Source organism: Echeneis naucrates, chromosome 23 (genome assembly GCF_900963305.1).
Source record: "Echeneis naucrates chromosome 23, fEcheNa1.1, whole genome shotgun sequence".
NCBI lineage: Eukaryota > Metazoa > Chordata > Actinopteri > Carangiformes > Echeneidae > Echeneis > Echeneis naucrates.
Genome location: NC_042533.1, coordinates 9,039,764 through 9,059,411, shown reverse-complemented (window position 1 = coordinate 9,059,411; position 19,648 = coordinate 9,039,764). Strand labels below are relative to the sequence as shown.

Genomic DNA, 19,648 nt, shown 5'->3' with positions numbered 1-19,648 from the left:
TGCTGGATGCCTTTACCACTAGCTGCCCCTCTGGCAGCGAACTCTGCAAAACCCAGCCGCTACAGAGACACACACAAGTAAGACAAACACAAACACACACGGTGTAAAATGACTGCCACTCCGACAATACCCATTACTAAATTGATGGGCCTCATTACCGGACTGCACGGCTGCCAATGTCCCTGTTACCAAGACTAATTGACCATATACGCACAACAAAACAATCTGCTGTTGCAAAGTATTGGCGAGGAAATTGCTGTCAGACTAATTCTTGTAGCTTTAACTCCCCTTTAAAGTTATTTCCTAGTTGTTATGATGGCAAAGCACTCGTGAAATATTGTACAATAGCAGATAGAGTGTACAGCAGAGGTTACATCCGTAGATCACATGGCCTGTAAGTGTGAAGCTGCTTGTGTGTAAGTAGAAGATTTTATTCAAATATTTTTTAAGGAGTAAATTAGTTTTGTGCAGCAGTTTGCTAATTTGTTGAGGGTATTTTTTTTTTTTTTTTTTTTTTTACTGCAGGGAGCAGAAAATATGCAAAGAATACACAGCCTTCTCTTTGTGAGTATCAGATGACAAGACAACCAATCTAATTTATAGACACTAAAGATACAGAAGTTAATTAGCAAACTTGTGGAGTTGCTGGTGGGAGTATTTTGGATTTCCCATTTGTACAAAGTTAAGCTAACTAGGTCCTTGCGTTTGATTCTTCTACATTTTCTCACCTAACTCTTGACAAGAATGTGAATATATTGCATTTCCCAAAATGCCAAACTTTTGAGAGGCTGAGGTGGTGTGAGAGAAGCCCCGGTTATTGCTGTAACACTCACTGCCGTGCCGGTCTCCTCTTTCTTGATGAGGGACAGCATGCTGGTGAGGATTCGGGCACACATGACCAGGTCCCTCTGCTCCTGCATGTGGGCCTGGAGGACACGGAGCACCACCGGCAACAGGATGCACCGTGACTCTACAACACACAAAAAGAGTTAGCTTTGCAACATCAAAGCGAAACATTAAAAAAAAAAAAAAAATCTGAGCATTTGCAGTTGTTTTCTGTTATGCTATTATTTCCTTAACTGTTTTCAGAACAAGGTGCTTTGTTTTGTTTAGTTTTTTATATATATATATGTAATACTTTGTGTAAAATGAATATGACTTGCACAAGAGATGTTTATCTTGTTACACGTAGCCTCTGGGAGCAGGTTGGAAAACTGACAGTAATTTGTTTCAGCACAGTCGTTATTAGGACAATTTAATGCCATGGAGTTTGTTGCGCTGTAAGGTAACAATTAGCAAAGGTGCATGCTCCAATGAGCGTATGCAGGCGTGCACAACTATGCAGTGTAATATGGATAAACAGTGTGTCTGTGCAAGTTACAAAAAACAGGCAAAGTATCACTGATTGTTGTCTGTTCTTTGTGGATGGATGTTGTTCAAATCTGTTTGTTTTCCTCTGTGCTGTTTATTTTTCCTCCGTGTTCATAATCTCTATGCAAGCCTTTCTGTATTGCTGTTATTTGCTCATGCATTTTTCTCTGTTGGGCTTTAACTGTGTTTACAAGCCACAATTATGTGTGCACATCAAAGCGTACACGATTTGTGCATCTGTTTGTTCTCCAAAGGCCTTTATACCTGGGTTAATGTAAAGCTGGCTCTCCACAGTTTTAGCAATGCACTGCAGCTTCACAGCCTCCAGGGGACAGTCAGCGTGGACGAAGGTGGGCAGGCTGCCCAGCGTCTCCCTGACAAAGCCAGCAACCTCCCGCACGGTGAAGATCTTCAAGAGCTCACCGTACACTGCAGGAAAAGTCCGCAGGAACATCGCCTACGCAGAGACAGAGAGCGTTTAAACAGATGGAGACAGGACCAAACAGGCAGTGTGGAAATGTCATTGTCAAAAACTACTTGATACTTTAAAGGATGTGATACATTATAATATATGGATATATATATATAAGGAAACCTATCAAGCTTCCTCAGGAGCTTCAAGACTTGATTGTATATTTATACACTATGTATTCAGGTATATTTACATATATTTGTGTTGATGTTTTTGGGAAAACAGAAGCATTTTTCCAGCTGCGCCAGGAGTCACTGGCCAACATTGGGTTTGGTTGGACTGATCTAAAGGACTGCTCCAGTGGGACTCCTGTCCATCACAGCTGTAGTTCTTTGTCTGATGCTCTTTCTTCCTGACAAGTTCTGTCAGATTCCCACTGCACCACTTCAAAGTTCATTTCATTAAAAAGCGAAAAAAAAAACTAAACAAACCCCCCCCCCCCCAAAAAAAAAAAGAAATTACCCATATTAATTCAAGAAAGAAGCTTGAGTTGAGTTAAAAGGAGTAAAGTTTTATTGTACTAGATGTGGTTGAATAATCGGCAGGTCTCCTTTGCTTTATATTATAGAAATGTTAAAACTAATGACACTAATGAGTTTTACAGAGGGCGGGCAGTGGGAGATCATCACTTGATAAAAGCTTTGGCTGCTGCTGCTTTTACAGTATAAAAATATGAAGTTACAAAATTAAGTAAAGAGCTGCTGTTGCAATGACAAAACCAAAAAAATAGCTCACTTAAATATGCTTTAGTTATGCGACTTTTACAAATACACATACATTCAAAGTTCTGCAATCAAAAACTAAAGTGAAAAGTAAACTCTCCAACTGCTCTGTGACATGACACATTTGGAACAGAAAACAGAAAGATGAGAGAAACCCTGTGTTAATGTTCAAGTCCCCACTTCCCCAGCTCCCTTTGTGAGAAACCATCTGTGCAGAAATTCTTAATATCATTCAGTTCATAAATTAAACAATAGTCAGGGAGTGGGCTGGCAAAATACAGCAAATATACTGTATCTCTCTGTTTAATGCTCCATTCATCAGGTGTTTCGGTGTCCTGTGATGTTTAGGTAACTATGACACACCTGACATCAGATACATTGTGGATATCAAATTATATTGTAGATCTTCCATTACGCATACATCTATGCTGTGTATGTTTCCATTTGTTTGTTAACCAGTGTGTGTGTCCAGATGTGATTAAATGCAGATTATTTTGTCATGTTGAGAGTACAGTGTAGTCAAGATCAGCAGTCGGTGGAGGGATCACATGAGAGCTAATGTTAAAAGGATCTCATCTTCATAGCTTCAAAGTTAGATCGAATTAAAGCCAAGCCACTGAAATGTGACTTCACACAAGACTTGTTTTAATAATGCAGCTCTTCTCTTCACTTGAATATGTTGCGACAATCGTTGAAATGCGGTCTGAAAAGGGAACCTCTAAAGTAACAGACTTGGTAGGTCTTATTTTAGCTTCATGCTCGAAAGCACGTGTTCAAGATTCACATGGATGAGGCATGGAAATGGCAGAAAGAAAATGCAGTCAGCACCCACACACGTGTGACTTGGTTGCTGGGTGAACTCCAGGAGGGAGTCTTTTAAAAGGGTCTGCAGACAAAGGAGCAGATCATAAGCTATTTCACAAACAGATTTATGCCCAGGTAGAGCAGACAAACAGCCACTACACACAGCCTCACAGGCAGCTGTTCCCGGTGTGTAATTAAGATTTTATTTGGCATCTTCAGCTTGTTTGCTTAGGTCTTTAGGTCTTGTTTAGGTTTCTAGTAGTGTAGTTTGAGGTCTTTAGGCCGCCGCCCTGCTGTGCACACCTCCCACCGGAAAAGGAAAAGCTGCCGCCCAGACCCCCCAGCAGCATGAAATTCAATTACAGCCAATTTCTCACCTTTCACAACCACATTAACAGGAGTCCTCCAGGAGTCCTCCAGGATGAAAACATAATGTGGCACACATGTGCCAACAGGCAGAGTCACACACAGATGCACACTTTATGATCACAAAGGCACGGCGGAATTGCGGCATGTTCAGACACACACATGTGCAGTACCTGTGTTTGTGCGACGGGGCTTGTGCTTTTGTTTTCCTGTGAGAGGAAGAAGCGGATGGACATGAAGAGCTCGTGGATACAGACTCTGAACTCCTCCTCATTTTGGCCTCCCGTGGCCAATGAGAAGAGTCGGCGAGACTGGATAATGTACTTGAAGATGTACTCGCTGGCCTGGAAGATGGAGGGGGAAAATCATTTATCATTGAAAAAGCCGAGTCAGACTTTCCTTGACGGGAGAGTAGTAAAAGAACAATGTAACATTAAACTGTGCCCTGATGTGTTCCACCAAAACATTACATGACTCAATTCCATAACTGAGTGCCAAAAACTTTTATGATAAAATCTTTGTTACAAGTAAACAAGTAATTTATTTATGTGTTTAATCAATGCCAAATATTTTTTCACTTTAGCCTCAAAAGCCTCTAAAAAAAAAAAAAAAAAGAGAAAGAGGGAAGAGGCTTTCTCTGATTTATATCTTTGCAAATTCAGTGTATTTTAGACAAAATAAATCATCTAAAGATGTCATCTTGGCCTTGAGGAGCGTGTAATCAGAATTAATAACATTTTCTTTCATTTTAAAATACGTGCTATATTGACCGATAACGAAAATGCATAATTAGTTTTAGCGCTGCTTAATTCCTTAACTAAATTCTTTTACCCTGACCGTGATGAAACTGTAAAAACTAACCTTTAGAAAGATATAATGGCCCTCACAAGCCTTATAAAGGACTCTGTTTGTATCACAAATACAACATGTGCATGATGCATCACTTATTTATTTGTTGCTGCATGATATAGAAACATTTAGCTCCAATGTAGCATGTGTTCTGCCGATGATAAATGAGAAAATTAAATACAGAAGCAGCACCATGCTTCTCTGATGGAGTATCTGCATGAGTCATTAGAATAATGTGATATGGATCCCCAACACCAGAGGCAGTGCATTTCTGCTGATTAAAATCGCATGCAGCGAAATAGACGGAGGAGGGGACTAATGAATGGTGGCACGACATATTCACAGCAGATTAGCGGAGCAGTCTTAAACAGGCAGCAAGTATGTTTGTTTGCGTTTGTGGATGCGTCCGTGTTGATGATGCAAGTATACAATGAGGAGGGGGGGGGTGACTGTGTGTCAATAGAAACTGCTGCATTCAGGAGTGTGCAATGTCAAATTATTGCTCTGTCTGCCTTTCTGTGCGTGTCCTTTGTGTATGTGTGTGTTAGCTAGATGACAAATACCTCACCTTTAGCACCTGCTGTATGTGGTCCTGATGCTCCGCGTCAACAATGCGGTCCACGTACCACTTCAGTACTTTGATCAGGTCCCTAGAGGTGACACACACACATATATATCAATATATACTTATATATATGTACACACACACATTATCACTATCCTGCACCAGCCACATCACACTTAGTCTCTCCCTCATCTATATTTGGCAAATATAGATGAGGCAATGAAACATTTTCAACAGAAACACTTCACATCACACACTTTAAATCAATTTCTCTGAAACGTCTTGTCACTTATTTCCCAGCATTTCAGAAATATGACCGATTTAAATGTTGCTGTTGGGAATAATGAATTAGGGATGACCAGCAAATCCGCTGCTACATTTCTGTGTCTGTGAATTTCTGAAAGAGCTTCAATTTCAACAGAGCCATGCTTTTCATTTAACAGTGAGCTTGTGTCAGAGGAAGGCTTTTCTTACTCTAATCACGACTAGACGCCATCTAAGATCTCTCATAATAACTTGAGATAGTTGCAATTAAAGTGTGACGCTTCTAATGAAACAATATCACAGGTAAAAGAGTTGAAAGCAGATGGCTGTGCTAGCTGCAGAAGAACTGAAGAAAAAGCGAGGCAGTACCGGCGTGATCTTAGCAGGTACAGAGAGTGTGAACAAGACAGCCAGTGAGAACAGCAGGTTGTAGATATACGTGTGTGTGTGTGTGTGGTAGGTAGGCATGAGGAGAGAGGGAGTTAGAATAACCAGCACAGTTTCATATTTGGCTTTTCGTCAGCCAGGGGGCACCACAACCATTTTATTCACACTTCCACTGAGGCTGAAATGAAAGCCCAGAGCAGCCTCTCTCAGCACTGGCTCGGGTCGGCCTCGATGACTGCTTCTGATGTGACACTTCATTACAATACCCATCACATGTTAAAGAGCATTTTTAAATCAAGCCTCACCTTTATTCATTTTATCACAGTCTATCCTAGCTCACCTTTCTTTCTTTTGCTATCCATTGATATTAAAACATCAATGTTTTTACTGTTTGTTTGCTGCATATGTGTCTCATACAAGCCTATTCTAGAGTTTTGTAATCCACTATATTCTTAACATCCCTTTTTATTTGATGTTATAATTATGGTTGTTTTAATTTGGTTTTTGGTTGTATTTTTTCCTCTCTCTCTGTTTTCCCCATGCACTATTTTAATTGTAAAGTGTTTTGAGACCATCCTGCATGGCAATTCTACGCTTTGAATACAGTTTAATTGATTGATAGAATACAATGACGCCCATGATGCTGCGTGCTCAGGGTGCTGCTGGAGCTTTTGAAGAGTAGACATATTTGCAGAAGTGAAAGCACAAAATCATCATCACACACCTGTAGGACAACGCTCCGGCAAAGTGGCTCTCAATGTAGGTGTCCATGACGGGTTTGAAGTGCTGGAATTTGCTGTCCTGAAGAAGGTTTATGATATGGACCTAGAGAAAAACAGAGAAGACATTTTTTTCATTCATTCATTTTCTACCACCTATCCAGGTCAGAAGGGGGTGCTGGAGCCAATTCCAGCTCACACTGGGTGAGGGCGCGGTACACCCTGGACAGGTCACCAGTCCATCGCAGGACCAACACACACACACACACACACACACACACGACGCAATTTAGAGTCACAAAAAAACCTAGACAGCACCCGAAGGAAACCAACGCAAGCAAGGAAGAACATGCAAACTCCGCACAGAAAGGCCCCAGCCCCGGGAACTGAACCCGTGATATTCTTGTTGTGGGGCAACAGTGCTAACGCCTATGCTGCCGTGCTGCCCATCAGAAAAGACATATTAGGAAATATTGACATATACTTGTGACACAGAAGAATTAAGCTTATCTGCATAGAAACCTATTGTATGATATCAATCATAAAATATAATAGGAAATAGATGTAAAATAAATAAATATCAAAGATAAAAATCAAGCTGCATGTCACTCCATGTTATTGTGAAGAGCACTGAAGTGGTCTGAACCACAGAAGATAAGTCCACCTGTCAGACTTATTGGATAGATCTCAAGACTACAAAAAGGAAACTCGATGAGTGTACCAGCTCGCTGGACCTTGTCTTCATTGATAAGGCCACGCTGAGTGGAGAGAGTGTGCCCCTGACTCAGTGTGAGACCAATGGAGAGAGCAAGAGAGAGAAAGAAGGGGGGGGGGTCGATTCCAGCAGCCCTCGCTGTATTAGCGCAGTGCAGCAGGACCAGGGTGAGATTGGTTCAGTGAGCTCTGAAGCGTTACATCACTAGATCTCTCACCAATTGTGAAGTTTATCTTTCTGTTTTTCTGAGTTTGAGTTTGAACTTGATATAAAAGAGGAACGTCAACAAGATGCAAAATATAACCAGACTCTTTAGGAGAGCTTACCAGTGAATCAAAGACCTTCAGCCCATATCTCTGAGAGCTTTCATCCAGAATACCAAACAGCGTGTCCAGGGTGTCCTGTAGAAACTGGCAGAGGGACAAAAGTGAGTTTGTACCAATTAAGTTGAGGTTTGAGGTATTTAACACCCTCACAACGTGTATTGAAAACATGCAGACTGAAATGAAATCCAGAACAATCAATACTCCAAATGCCAGGGCAGCACAGGCAGCCCGGGGCTGAGAGTGTGACTGTGGGCCTACTTTGACAATCTCCAAGCCATCGATCTCCTTCAGCTTAGAGAGGCTGTCGTTGATTCTTTCAGGATGGGCTCTCCACTTCAAGAGATCCAACATATCACCTAGAGGAGGGCGAGGGGGCGGGTGACGCAGAGGGGATACAAAAAAGGATGAGAGGTAAAGACACACCTTTTATTTTTTTTTGTAAAGAAGAGCAGGATTATGAGAGCAATATACACCTCAGATAACAAAGCATCATCACACCCCTGAATTACAGCCCCAAAAACTCTGCCGCACCAAACAAATGAGGACATTTCAAGTGCAGCAGGATAAAGCAAATAAAAAGTCAGTTTCCTAAGTGTCCTGAAAAGCCTGTTGCAAATAAATTGTGCCTGTAGCTTTTATGGTTATATATATTCAACCAGCTCCCTAATGAGGTAAAACACACTTCATCACTCACATACATACTGTTGTTGGTAAAATACTGTCAGATTCTGGTGAAGTTTGGATGCTTCAGTGAGTCAGTGGAGAAAACAAATGCCTCATGTAATGTCTACTATATTTTATTTCACCTTCAGAGCTGGCCAATCTTTCTTTTTTTTTACTTTTTTTTTTACACCATGACTGAAGCCAGCTAAAAAAAACAAACGGCAAAAAAAAAAAAAAAAAGAGACTGCAGGCATAAGAGCGTAGAGTTTTGAAAACCCAATACTTTGCTAGTTCACCAGTGAGCTCGACAAACTGGAGGCTATTCCTACCGCCCTGAGTATTCACAGGTTTGTTCACACACTCGGATGCCTTGGAAGGGAATACCACTTTCTCACTTACACAGAACCTGACTGTCCCTTAAAACATAAGGCGTTTTACAACTTTGTTCGCCTTTTCTCAAGTGATAACCACATTCTCTGGCAGTGATATTTCTGCCTTCTACTTGCAGATGCAGAGGACTAGATAGAACAACATTGCGCGGCAAATTCCAATTAAAAATGTGACCAACAGTTCAAGTATCGCGGCCAAACACACCTCGCTAAGCGTGTGGCCAAAATGTCAATCCCGGAGTGGGGTTTACCGTTCTGTGTGAGCTTGGTGGAGCAGAGGAAGCTGGTGATCCAGAAAGACTCTTTGGTGCCTTTCAGCGTCTGGTTGTTGGATGGGAGGCTTGGCTTAGAGAACGGCAGCTTCAGGTAGCGTGAACAGTCCGCCAAGCTGGTGTTCTCCTCACACTGGAGAGAGAAAGGAGCAAGTGAAGCGATGCATTTGAAAACTGGCACATTGGGACAATAAGAGAGGAGAAAGGAACGCCGAAGAAATGCTGCATTCACTGTTGTGAGGCCGGTTTGTCAACATTAGAAACAAATAGGATTTTTTTTTTTTTTTTTAATCATGTCATCACATCACATGCTTAGTGTTGACTGAAACATGTAAATCTCAGAGAAAGGGATTCAAATTTGTGTCAGGTTTAAATATTCAGGCTGTAGGGAAGGTGACGCTGCGGAAGTTACTGATGAGCTTCTGTTATTTTTTAGAATTTAATGTGAACTTAATGCACAGCTGAGGCCCTTTGAGCTCCAAAGTTACCACACAGTTTGGACTGAATCTTCTGTGTCTATTTTAGGTCTGAGGAGAATCTAGGCCATGCCAGTTTCATTGAGCTTTTCAGCAACTTCCATCTGGCATTAGAATGGGCCTTTTTTTGCCCCTAAACGGTGGGAACACACCAGGACACCAGAGTTGTCCTCTAAAACTGGCAGGCTTAGGTTAGCCTCATTTATGTAAGATTAAAACTGGTGGAAGCACACAAGAGAAAAGAGGACAATCAAAAGGTGCAGTCCCTGTTTTTCTTTTTTTTGTTGTTGGTTTTTTTTTTTTTACAGAAAGCTCAAAGGGACTGTTGTTAGAGTTCAGCAGGATAAATAATCAGACTTCTGGTCACTGTTCTGCCTCACTGCCAATAAAGTGCATGAATGTGCTCCATGTTTTTCCGTCCTCCACAAAGCCTCAGCTTTATGCACACACCCTTCGCCTGCAGCTGAGGAAAAGCATGTAGTCTGCAATTACTCTCAATTACACCCAAGACTGTCTTGCCCAGGCTTTTAACTAGGCATGCAGGCAAATTTATTTGCTTTCGTCTTTTGATGTGTCAAACCCAAAATGTGTGAAAAGATGACAGTGAGTTTCTTAGGGCCTATAAAGTGCAGAAAATGGACATAAAGGGTGGGCTAAAAACAGAGAGGCAGTTGCAGGGTGGTTCTTCCATCAGCAGTGCCCCAAAGGAAATGTGCATACATCCAGTTGAACAGCTGTTTCTTACACCAACAGGCAAACAGACATACATTAACACTGACTTTTGGTTCAATTCAACCTCGCAGCTTGACAACGTTAAACAAATGGACATTAGTCACTGGCCCACTGGGCTGTAATTGAGTGATGCGAGCTGGCTCCAGTGTCACAGCAGAATGACTGCCCTTTTCCATTTAGGGTGAATTATACACATAATAAGATACGGTGCGAAACAGAACAGCGAGTGGGTTCGAATCAGCAAGCCGCAGTTTACTAATTTTCTAACTGCTCATGCAAATCCGTTCTTTCAGAAAGAAGGATTCAGAAAATCTTTTGTTTTCATATTGCATTTAATATCAAGCCCAGTCCATCAAAATGCAGCAAAACAGTGACATTATCTCATCCTGACTTCTCCCCTTGAGTCACTCTTGGATGGATTTGCATATCTTGGTGATTTGTGCAGTGCACTGTCAAAGCAGTGTACATGCTTGCTCTGTAAAACACACAGTCAACATGATTCCATGTCGCTCAGTCAAAGTTTTTACGGAGAGGGTATGCAGGTCTTACCTTATGGATAATGAGCTCGTGGGTGCCATCTGGCAGAGTCCTGCCATCCTCCTGCATCAGAGGAACAAAGGAGTAGCCAAACAGTTTCTTCTCTCCCTTGTCTTTAGCTGTCAAACAACAACACATGGACATGGCGCTGAGTCCAAAATACATAAAGACAAGCTGCAAGTAAAACAAACAACACAAGCTAATAAGAAACTAGTTTTGGTTTTTTTCATCCTGCAGTTTAAAATTAATGAGGAAGAAGTGGAACAATCCATAAATCATGTGTGAATGTAGGTTCCTTTCTTTAACCATAAATGCTGTTGACCTCTTCTGGTTTGATTTTAATGTTCCTTTGCTCTACTCACACACACACACACACACACACACACACACACACAACATAAGTAGCACTGTTCCGGGAAACAAACACATTTCTTGAAAGAGGGCAACTGTTGGCCCATTTCAGCATGAAACAAAATATTCAAAACAATTCTGTGAACGTGCGCTAAATGATGTATGTCATGCGACTGAATGTAAGAATCTGAAGTCAATTTTGCCACTCTGTTCAATCGTCAGGCTGTAGTGAATCCCCCCCGACTGTACAGCTATGAAACCTCAACCACAGGCACACATAAGATAAAAATTAACTGATACATTTTTGCAGTTGCTGTTGCAGTCACTCTTTGAGGATCTGATTAACTCTGCAGCTGTGTTTTTTAAGGAGTTTTCTGAAAGCTCTGGGCATAATTTGCATTATGAACACTTGTAATCTTATTTCTCTGCTGTTTTAGTGCTAATGTGCACACAGCAGGAAGTACGAAGTGTGGTGCTAGAGAGGTTTATATTTTCCTTCGTTGCAGTAGAACTGATTAATTTAGCCAGCATCTACCAGTCTTCTGTTTGTGTGTGTTGACTCTCTCTGGAGAAGCGCACGTTTGTAGTGTATTAAACTTAGAAATTGGTACACCACCATTGCCATTTTATTTATGTCTTACTTTGCTGTGAAGTTACGGCTTGCACTTTTGTTACATGTCATGTCTGGTTTCCTTTGGGCAGGCTTTCCTAATCTAATCTATAAACCTTCACACACTTTGCCACAAGCAGATTAGGAAAGATTAAGTGGTTCTGTGTGAGTCGCAGGTTTAGCTGAGCTTGGGTAGAGACCAGGTAGAGATTCCAGTATGTTATATTTTGAAACCCCTCTACAAATATACACTACCCCATTATGTTATATCATGTCATACTTTGGGGGCTTATTAGGAAAAAACTGATATAAATTTAGAAAGGCTTTATTATTTCAAACTGTTTTTGGAAAAAAAAAAAAGGTCTATCTCCTCTGGCTTTGGCCAAATTGTGGTGAAATATTACAGAACTTTTCCACCTACAATCATTCATTAATTCATTCATTCATCTTCTACTGCTTATCTGTTTCCAGGTCGTGGTGGGTGCTGTAGCAAATCCCAGCTCACACTGGGGGAGGGCGGGGTCACAATGGACAGGACGGCCATCACAGGGGCAACACACAGAGACCAACAATCTCTCACACTCAGACCTATAGACAATTTCGAGTCCTCAGTTAACCTAAACATGCATCTCTTTGGATGGTGGGAGGAAACCAGAGTAACCACAGGAAACCCATGCAAGCACGTTGAGAACATGCAAACTGCAATGCAGGTCCCTTTAGCATCATTGAGTAATATTGGACTCCCTGCAAACAAATCAACAATTACCACTGCTGCATAATTACTGTACGAGGCCACATTTAAAAGTATATTAATAAAAATTAGCTTTTTGTTCTGCCTTAATTGAAAATAATTGACTGCAGATCAGACTCCTACAGGCAGGTCGCCCCCTTGTTACCGCGCCCTGATAGAGGGAATAATATGGTCTTTTCAGTTTGGTGTCACCATAGGCCTAATTTGGACTGTTTAATGGGCAGCCCTTGAGTGGCACAGCTAGCACTGCCAGAGGTAATAAGGCAGCTATATCTACTGCACACCACCACACAGTACCCCAGCCTCCCAGCCTGGCATAATAACACGAGCTTGTTATGCGAGAAGAGACTTGGCTTTCTCCCCATAGCCCAGAAAGCGGGTGAGAGAGACTGAGTACAATATTTTGATCATAATTAGTGCTTTGTCTCATTAGGAAGTGAGAAGTTGGACAAACAGTCTCATTATGAAAGTACGGAAAGCACACACATACGCTTGGATATTGTCTGTTTGGGGGTAGCTGAGGCCTCGGGGCTTGAGGGTGGACAGTTGGCAGAACGAAGTGGGTGGAAAAGTGAGGGCTTATTGTGCTCTTCTCCCTCCACACCATCACTCCTTTACCCTCTGCTCCTCTGGATAATTGAGTGAAAAGTGAAAAGCACCTCAGGCGCTCATTCCCTCAGCGGCTAATGTGTGAGAAATGTCCTCATTTAACCTTTCCCCACACAAATGAAGGTTGTCCACAAGCCCCCATCCTACTTACTGGAGCAGTGTCGGAACTCAAACCGGACGTGTGATCCCCTAAACATGTCGACTGGGATGGGGAGCTTGATCTGCTCCCCCCAGCGGGGGCTGTTGTTGTGGTACAGCACCAAGGAGTGGTACTCATCCCCACCTGGTTCCCCCGAGCCGGCAGCCACGTGACTCTTAAGGACAGAAAGAAGAGAGTGAGTGGCAGAATTGTGAGGCCCGACTTGAGGTTAAAGTAAAGGTCATGATGAATTGATATGTCAGATGTGTATAAATCTAAATGTAGTAAATACGCCACTAAATGGCAATAAAATGAGACATGGTTCACATGTGTGTTAGAGGGTTGCGTGCCATGTGGCGGCAGAGGCACTGGCAGCAGGGTTATATTTGAGTCTATTTTCTGTCCAAGGCTGAGGCAGCGTAGGAAACCACAGAGGCAGACTGTCACAGCGCTGTACCAGATATGGGCAACACAGTGGAAAGACACTTAGCTCTCATCTGGGTCAGCGATATTTAAATGAAGAGCTTTGCTCCAAAATAAGACACTCACTATTAAAAAAAAGAAACTGAGTAAGGACTAAGGACTTAAATGAGATGTTTACTATCCTTAAACATAGTGTTTAGGCCTTAAAAATTATATATTTTCCCAATGACAGTGATGGATCTTGCAAAATGGAGACATAGCAACTGTGACACACAGTTGCTATATAAAGACAAAAATGTGTCATTACCTTGAGGATCTGTCCGTCGATGTCCAGCACATAGATGGTGATTTCTACATTCCTGGCGACACTTTTCCCACCCTTCTCAAACTCTCCTTTCTCCAGTGTGATGTAAAGGTCATTCCTCATCTCTCCTGCAGGAACAGGGGAGAAGAAAAGGCAACATCAGGTCACTGATTATGAATACAAGCCAGAATGAATAATGATCTCTCAGCAAGCTTGACGACTTTTTTCGTGTGTGCTACTTCTTGACAGAGTTGAGCAGGGTTTACATCAGTGGCATTTAAAGATATCTCTTCTGCTGACATGAAATCTCCACCTGAGTCATAACCTTTGCAATTGCTAAATGGTAAAAACACTGCTGTGGGCATTTTGAGTTGCCAATATGCATTTGTTTAGCAATTACAAAAGGCAATGAACCAAACCTAAAGGAGTATTCCACCAGTTTAGTATGATGACATAGAAATGTCCAATGTTGTTTTTTTTAGGACTACAAAAATATTATATATGTGAATGGTTAATGTGTAATAATATAAACTAAGAAACCTTTTTTTGGCTTTTATCTGAATTTATCTGAATTCTATGTAATTTCTGAAGTTTCCCAATGACAGCTATTTAGCCGGCAACATGATGAATGATGTGCCTGGATATTTAGCAGTATATACAGGGAACTTCATCTCTGTCATTGTGCAATTGATATGTAACAAAGACAGACAAAGACAGGTCAGTGGACCTCAGGTGTGCTCAGGATAATGGCCTATGTGGTCATTTACTATTGAAATCTTGATGGTTTGGGTTCTTTTTCTGTGAGAGGGAGCCCACTTTATGGCTGCAACATCCCTTACTTAGTTTCATCTTGTTTGAAGGTTATATTACTGTTGCTCAAGCTAATCAAAGTTTCCAACTTTGTCCCTTAGCTGGTTAAAATCAAACAGAATCATCAATGAAATACAATTTTTTTTATTAAAACTTGGGAAAACAAAAAACTGATGTTGGTGATTCATAAAATGAAAATCTATAAATTCTCTCTTGTAAGGCAGCCTTTTATCACAGCTGCAACTGAAACTACTGAAACATTGAGGGAAAAATAAACCCTGGCGTCTGTAGTCTTCAAATCTTTGTTAGAATTACAGCTGAATGTAAAAATGTCTGAGCCAGACACGCGTTTATGTCTTTCTGTAGGTGAAGTCAAAATGGGGTCATACCAATTCTGAAGCAGTTTCCCAGCGTAACCTCTGAGCGTGTGTGTGCACTCATAATATCTCTATCTCGAGGGTCAGCATCAATTTTCTGCTCTCAACAATAGTAACCATGGTAACATGAGGCAGTCCATATACAGCTATACTGTACACTTGCAGCTCAGATATGAAGACTGCAGAAAGGTGGACACAGAGGGGAGTGTTTTTTTGTAATGTACAATGGAAAAGCAGCAAGTGGAGAAGGCAGACTTAGAGGACCTGGACAGAGAAAAGAACGTGTTTGCTTATGAGCAAGGAAATGAGGGGGAAGATTCAGTGAGCTCTAAATTCAGAAAAATGATGGAAAAAGAAAGGGGGAACAGTTCCCTTCGCCCAAGGGCAGACTTACACAGGCAGACGGGGTGAGAGCACTCAGCATTAAGGGTTTGTAGACAGACAAAAGCAAAGAAAGAGACGGTGAACATAAATCTGTGTTAGTGAGCCGCTGGGGGACCCACAGTCTGTGGTTCCTCTTTATCTGTGTGACCAGACAGCACACCTCACTTGTTTAAAAGAACAGCTCTTCTGTGGGTTAAAAAAAAAAAAAAGTCCCATGATGTTCAGCTCCCGTAAAAAAGTGAGCAGACAAAGAGTCCGAAAGCTAATTCAAACACTGTCTGTTATTGGCTTTTGCCCTCGGTACGTTAACATAAACAAGTTCAGTTTCAGCATCCTGCTTCATCTTTGATTCAAATACGAGTACATTTGTTACCAAGGCAACAAGATCCCATCCAGCTAAGCCTCGGGTCTCTGCAGGGTGCTGTGATTTAGAGGAGCAGCCAGCTGAGTGATACCTATCTACCTGAAACGACCTGCCGTGTTCATCTTTTTGGGGGGACGCTCAGGTGTAATTCATACACGACTGTGCGATGAGTGCTGCCAAGGAAACTAAATACAATTATGAGCCAGGCTAATATATGGAACAAAAAACACTAGAAAGCACATTTTTCAGTAGTTATGATTATATGTAATTCAGTAATTTGAGTCTCAAAATGGGCCAACTCAAATATCACACACTGCTAATACAGCATATTTTGTTGGTTGGACATTTTGGTTTCAACAAAAGTCCCCTCATCATGGGGTCTTTTATTCAATTTATCCAGTCAGGAGTCATTAGAGTAACTCAGTCTGTCTTTAATTCAACATCCCAGTAATTTGCAGAGATCTGAAGAGAAACTGTATGATCAGTAACGGGCAGAGAAAACACCCATCAGATGAAATTACGGGTTCTCGTATACAGTAAGGGGAACAGAGGTGTGGTGTTTGTGCAGTACTACCTGGCATGATGACATCAGAGAAGCCCAGTTTCCTGGTGATGGACACACCCCGGGTGAAGAGGACCATGTACTCCCGTCTCAGCTGCTCTATGTCCCCGTGGAGAAGCTGGAGAGCCACTGCCAGGCCTGAAATAAATGCAATGATAAAAACCTATGATATCATATTTTTATACACAGCAACAGCACAGCCTTTGGATTTTCCTCATTTATTCCACATTATAGCCGACCCCCCCCCCAAAAAAAAAGCTCAAAATGCAAACAACCGTAAACCTTTTGCCCAATTATTCCCAGTATTGACATGGGTATTATTCCACCGTTATTATAGCTGCATGGCTTTGTTTATTTCATCTACCATCAGCAACACTTGTGTTTGGAAAGCTGGCAGACTCCCCCGCACACATAAACCAAAAAAAAAAAATGCAAACAGCTTATGAGTCACAAGCCAGCCTCTTTTTATTAAGAGGAAATCCTACATGAAGGTTGTCGTCTCATATCAATATCCTTATGAAATAATGCAATAACTCCAAATGTCAGCATGGCTAAATTAAAGCGCTGGGCTGTATTCAGAGCTCAAAATGCATTTCAATGATGTGCATGAGTTTCTGTCCATGCACATGACAAGGAAGGGCAGCTACAAAACACAGGCAAACACAGGAGAGACAAGATGAATATTACTGCTGCTTATTTTTTAGGATATTGAATTGAGGAGGTTTAATAGCTGCAAGATGTTTAAGATTCTGAGAATCAAAAGAAGAGATGTGACTTGTTTGCAAACCTGTTTGAATATGCCAAAGTAGCGTTTCACTTCAAAGGGAGAAAATGGAGGGGAGCCGCAACGTTGAGAAAAAAGGTTAAATGTTTTCAGGCAAGTTGCAAAATTATGCTTATCAGATGAAAAGATCTTAAAGCCCTCGATTGGTCCAGGAAAAAAAAAACAAAATTACCAAGATGTCAGTTTGCTTCAAATACTTTTTGTTTTTCAAATGAAATATTTGTGTAGCAGAATACGTTTATCTGTCAAAACTAACTTAATTTAAAATATAGTCACTGTGTTTTAGCTTTCTAGGGCAGCACAAAATAATAATAATAATAAATAAATAAATATAAACAGTGGCTCAAGGTGGCACAAAGGTCTGATGGGGACTGAAAGTTCAGGGACCCTTTTTGCAGGCCAGGATCTATCCTCTGGACCTGATTTATTCAGAGCGAGATCCTTGATGAAATGTAGGCTGTACAGGATGATACGTGAACAAAGTCACCACCTATTATCCTCAACTCTGATTACTCCCAATGACTCTAACGTATAATGGTGAAGAAAAATGAGATCCTTATTAGGCTGCATGTGAACAAATCAACTGTCTCTCCGCACAGGCGGCCTCTCTGCCTCGTTATTACCCAAACAGCCCAGCGTTCTTTAAATCTTAAGGGCAGTGCATTCATCTCTTCCCTGCTAATTGGCTGCTAATAAGAGTCTTCTGGCTCACTGCCTGCTCTGTTTGAAAGGAGAGCCATACAGCCAGAACACTTGAGACGGACACACAATGATGCACATGCTTGTACAACGATGAAGCTCACATATGGGACAATGCACATATACATGCTAAAAACATGTACACATATAAACACATGGCGTTATCCTGCTTCTTTTAATTCCCCTTCTGACACTAAACGTAAGAAATGGAGGTCCTTAAATTCTGCCTACTGCTCTGTAACTCCTGTGCAGCCACTTTCAGGGACAGTGTGAACAGGAGACACAAACCTGTTTTGCTAATGATGAAAAATTCTCCCCAGTTTGCACATTTTGGTGCTGAGGCTAGACAAGCGACTGAAATGTTATCTATTCCTTAATGTTGCTCTGCCACAGAACATTTGCGCTTTAGGAAGGATTGACTTTTCGGATGAATGCGTCGCCGTTCTAAAATGTGCTGCAAGTGAAGCTAAGGAGGAAGGGAACTGTTCAGAAATGGGCAGTTAAAGAACAATAAAGACAAAACAAGCTGTGTGTCTGCATTGGTGATGTTTCCTGGAGCATTATTGGTTGACTTCAAAGTTTGTGCTCAATATATATCTGCAAAAATGTGAGGTGATTTTCCACTACTGTTACCAGTCCAATTCATGTAAGACGAGGTGAAAGTGTGTGTGTGCGGCATGTAATTATAGACAAAAGTTTAAAAGTGCACAATCTTTCTCAAGTGTCAAAGCAAAAAAAATAAATAAATGAAAAGTTTTAATTTATACATTTTGCCCATACAGAGAAATTGTGCTCATAATACATAAATGAAAGCGTCTATCCAACTCTCATTTTCTTGGAAATTATTATTACCTCTACTTTGAGATTAAAATTTTTTTTTCTTTCATTTCGTCAGATCAATGTTAAATTCACTTAAGTGGTGGAAATGTAATTTTGGAAGAAAGTTGCTTGAATTATGCAGGCTGGCATATTGTGACAAAGAACCAGCAGCTCGCCCCTAATGCACGTTGAAAGCAAAAGTGTTGAGGTCAATCAATGTTTTTAGCTGACAGATACTCAATAGCTAACGCCCAAGTATTTGTGATAAACTGCACGCTGCAGCCAAAGAACTCTTTCAAGTAATTCACTTAAATGTGCTTATGATTTGTGTACCAGTGCGTGCGTGTGTGTTTCCATTGTGTGAATGTAAATGAAACAGTAAACAGTTAGAGAAAATATTGTGACATAACACAACGTGCTGTGTCGTGTCAGCATTGTTGTTTTCACCAAAACAACGTGAATTGTGTTTGATTAAAAAAGTTTAATTCAAACTCTACATGTAAATGTTGTCTGTTATTAAATCAAATGGCATAAGTGTACTAGTGTGTTTTCTATAATACAGCCACCATACAACAGTGGATGCAAATATAGATGAAGAATTTAAAGATTTCAGAGTTCAACATAAGATTAAAAAAAAAAAACAAAAACAAAACTGTCACATAAGTATTTGCTTAATATTTGGATTTCACTGTCACCCCTCATCTTTTTATATTTTATCAGAAATCACTTTAGACTTCTGCTGCTTATCAGCTCGACAATGCAAAGCACTTTACATCACCACACCTCCAACAGCAGCTCTGCCATTTCAGATTTTTATGAGACTGCAGTTTCGTTATGAACCAATGTGGTGTGTCAGACGCAGCATGGGTATCGCAGATCGGGCGAAATGGCTTCGTCTCTTCTTCTTTAATTACGGCATCCCTTCATGCTCACGCAGGATTATTGATGATAATTTAATATACTGTGGTATGCCTTCTTATTATTGGTCTTCTGAGGGAAGGTGGAAAGAGGAGCTGACTCAGCAGATCAGTCT

General features: G+C 41.1%; 1 protein-coding gene across 2 annotated transcripts in view; it reads right to left on the bottom strand.

Moving 5' to 3' along the window:
• The window catches only part of dock4b (dedicator of cytokinesis 4b), a 100,822-nt gene that overhangs the window by 33,798 nt on the left and 47,376 nt on the right, over window positions 1-19,648 (bottom strand). Inside the window, exons 13-24 of one of the 2 annotated variants that reach the window (XM_029494792.1) lie at window positions 16,326-16,451; window positions 13,820-13,944; window positions 13,102-13,264; window positions 10,642-10,748; window positions 8,864-9,017; window positions 7,819-7,916; window positions 7,561-7,644; window positions 6,525-6,625; window positions 5,153-5,234; window positions 3,909-4,079; window positions 1,636-1,828; window positions 828-970 (exon numbers count right to left, since the gene is read on the bottom strand). In XM_029494792.1, coding sequence (XP_029350652.1) covers window positions 828-970; window positions 1,636-1,828; window positions 3,909-4,079; window positions 5,153-5,234; window positions 6,525-6,625; window positions 7,561-7,644; window positions 7,819-7,916; window positions 8,864-9,017; window positions 10,642-10,748; window positions 13,102-13,264; window positions 13,820-13,944; window positions 16,326-16,451 — 1,547 coding nt within the window. The remainder of the gene's footprint in view (window positions 1-827; window positions 971-1,635; window positions 1,829-3,908; window positions 4,080-5,152; window positions 5,235-6,524; window positions 6,626-7,560; window positions 7,645-7,818; window positions 7,917-8,863; window positions 9,018-10,641; window positions 10,749-13,101; window positions 13,265-13,819; window positions 13,945-16,325; window positions 16,452-19,648) is intronic. The other variant, XM_029494791.1, reaches the window with a different exon arrangement.